Source organism: Crocuta crocuta, unplaced genomic scaffold (assembly GCF_008692635.1).
Source record: "Crocuta crocuta isolate KB4526 unplaced genomic scaffold, BGI_CrCroc_1.0 scaffold675, whole genome shotgun sequence".
NCBI lineage: Eukaryota > Metazoa > Chordata > Mammalia > Carnivora > Hyaenidae > Crocuta > Crocuta crocuta.
The window spans coordinates 1,756,281-1,759,055 of NW_027528796.1; the positions used below are offsets into that span (position 1 = coordinate 1,756,281).

At 60.8% G+C, this 2,775-nt stretch overlaps 1 protein-coding gene across 1 annotated transcript in view; it reads right to left on the reverse strand.

Moving 5' to 3' along the window:
* Nucleotides 1-561: 561 nt before the first annotated feature.
* LOC144224410 (uncharacterized) overlaps nt 562-2,775 on the reverse strand; it is a 4,903-nt gene continuing 2,689 nt past the window's right edge. The window contains exons 5-7 of the mRNA XM_077755363.1: nt 1,523-1,660; nt 904-989; nt 562-681 (exon numbers count right to left, since the gene is read on the reverse strand). Coding sequence (XP_077611489.1) covers nt 562-681; nt 904-989; nt 1,523-1,660 — 344 coding nt within the window. The remainder of the gene's footprint in view (nt 682-903; nt 990-1,522; nt 1,661-2,775) is intronic.

Below are 2,775 nucleotides of genomic sequence, written 5' to 3' on the forward strand. Positions count from 1 at the left end.
ACTCTCCCTCTGCTGTCCCCCCCAGGGCCCCGGCCCCGCCTGCCCCCCGCCCAGGGCCCACCCCAGGCCCTGCCTCCTTGCGCTGGACTGAGCAGGGAGAGCGAGGCAGGGGCGATGGGGCCTTCTCGCCAAGGGGCCCGCTGTCCAGGTGGCTGTGGTCACCTGAGTCGCGAACACTGAGTACAGCCACCCGCAGCCACTGGGAGGTACAGATGCTGACCACCGGGGAGGGCCCAGGACCCCCAGGCCGTGGCCCGGGAGCAGGCCTGCTGGAGCCACGGCTACGTTAGCCCGGAGGCCGGGAGAGCACCAAACAGGCCCGGGCTGGGCGAGGGCCACAGAGGCCAGACTGCAGTTTATTCCTTTAGCGCCGCACGTGTGTTTGGGGAGGAGGCAAATGGTGTCTAGGGGNGTTATTAGGGTCCCAAGATGGTGAGCATTCACGCAGACACGGGTGCCCAGATTGTGCTGCGCTAGATCCTGAAGGAGGCGGGGAAGAGCTGGGGGTCCCCACAGTGCTCAGCTGGCCCTGGGGGGAGCGTGCCCATCAGAATGATGGTCTTAGCAGGCGGGGCGGGGGCACGCGGGGCGGCAGAGCAGGGACACGCAGGGGGCCGGGCGGCAGCAGGAGGCAGGGGCGCAGCAGCAGNAGGGTGGACGCGGCCATGGTGGGGGCGGGGGCTGGAGGAGGGCGCGTGTGAGTGTGTGTGAGTGTGTGAGTGTGTGTGCATGCCAGGTGTTCGGCTGGCTTTTATAGCCCTCCTCTGTGGTGCGTGTTTTCCCAGCAGAGACTCAGATCGTATCCCCTTCCTTGTTGGTGTTTGGAGCTAGTTTTCAGGGACCCCTCATTAGGCTTGTTTATTTTCCTGGAACATGCCAGCAGCCGGTGAAAGTCCCGCCCACGTGCTGGGTCCTGAACGCGTCGCTGAGTGGGCATGGGGCCATCGTGTGGATGTGGGGGAGGGGGCTCTCAGCCACTGGACACTCGTCTTAGGGATGTGGTAACGGGGGAGGGGCCTGGATTCCGGCCTCAGGAATGGCTCCTGATGTGGGTGCCCGTCTCTGGAGCCTGTGGTCCCCATTCTTTTGCGTTTGTCACCAAGAGCAAACAGGTGAAGGGAGTGTGGAGATGCCTGCAGGGCCCTGGCCGTGGTTAGTGGGGGCTCTCCCTGCCTTGAACCACTGCCTAGGTGGAAGGCCGTGGCTGTGGCCTGGGGACGAGCTGGCTTTGTGCTGTGGGGGTCATGTTCATGGGCAGCGGGAGGGGTGGGCCTGTGGCTGGCCAGGCAGCCACCAGAATGCTCCGGGCACATCTCCTTTCTAACCTCTGGGCTCCCAGGGCCCCTGTGGCTCCGGCCACATGGTGGGCATGGTGGAGTGTGGCATGTGGCTGCCCCTCACCTCCCGTGGCTGGGCTGTGGGTCGCTTTCGCATGCCCTCTGCTTGCTGAGCAGGTGGTTGGGTTTCCTCCTGCCCCTTCCTCTGCCTCCCTAGGTTGCTCATTCTCCCGGAGAGAACCCACTTTCCTGGGGCTGAGCCTGCAGTCCCATCTGTGGGCCCCGGGGGCATCCCGTGGGATATTCAGGGTCCAGGAAACAGTCACTATGAGATCTTGTACCAGGCACTGCCAGGGGCTGGGCCGGGACCAGGGCCGGGGCCTCTGCGGGAGGAGGGGAGGGAAGACACAGGCAGGTGACAGGTGTCAGGGGGCCTGTGGGGGCTCAGGGCGTCAGCCTGGCCAGCGTCAGAGGTTCTGTGCAGGGGTGCAGTTGCTGTGCGAGGGGTCTGGGGTGTCGGGAGCGCGGGCCAACTCTCGAGGCCACGCACACGTGACTGGACGTGACTGGGTTTGAGCATCATCTTCCAGGTTTGGGGGTGGCTGGACCAGACACCTTAGAGGACTGAGGGTTTATTTTGTTTTTTAAATCATTACTGTTATTTTATATTGTCTCAGTAACATTTTAAAAACATTTTTTAAAATGTTTGTTTATTTTTGAGAGACAGAGACAGAGCATGAGTGAGGCAGGAGCAGAGAGAGAGGGAGACCGAATCTGAAGCAGGCTCTAGGCTCTGAGTGTCAGCACAGAACCCCGGCTCGAACTCACGAATAGTGAGATCATGACCTGAGCTGAAGTCAGACACTTAACCCACTGAGCCACCCAGGCGCCCCCATCTCAGTGACATTTCAAACCGAAAGCTGTGTTTATCACACAAACCTGATCTCGATCATGCATACACTTGCTTCCTGGGGCTGACTGTAGCAAATGATCACACTCTTTTATTTTTTATTAATGTTTAATTTATTTTTGAGAGTAAGAGAGACAGAGCATGAGCAGGGGAGGGGCAGAGAGGGAGACACAGAATCGGAAGCAGCTCCAGGCTCCGAGCTGCCAGCACAGAGCCCCACGCAGGACTCGAACTCACGAACCATGAGATCATGACCTGAGCCGAAGTCGGACGTTTAACCGACTGAGCCCCTCAGGCGCCCCTACAAATGAGCACCCTCTTGATGCTTTAAAGCAACAGAAATTTCTTTTCTCAGCTCTGGAGACCAGAGTTCCGAAAGCAGGTCTACTGAGCAGAGATCCGGGGGTGTGGCCTGGGCATGGGGCGGGNCTCCGGAGACTCCTGAGGAGGGTGTCTCCTGCGCTTTCCAGCGTGGTGACTCTGGCCCCCCCGGCTCGTGGCCACAGCGTTCCGAGCTCTGCCTCCGGTCACATCACCTCCTTGTCTGCCTCTCCGGTGTTAGGACCCCTGTGCCCACGTCTAGGGCCC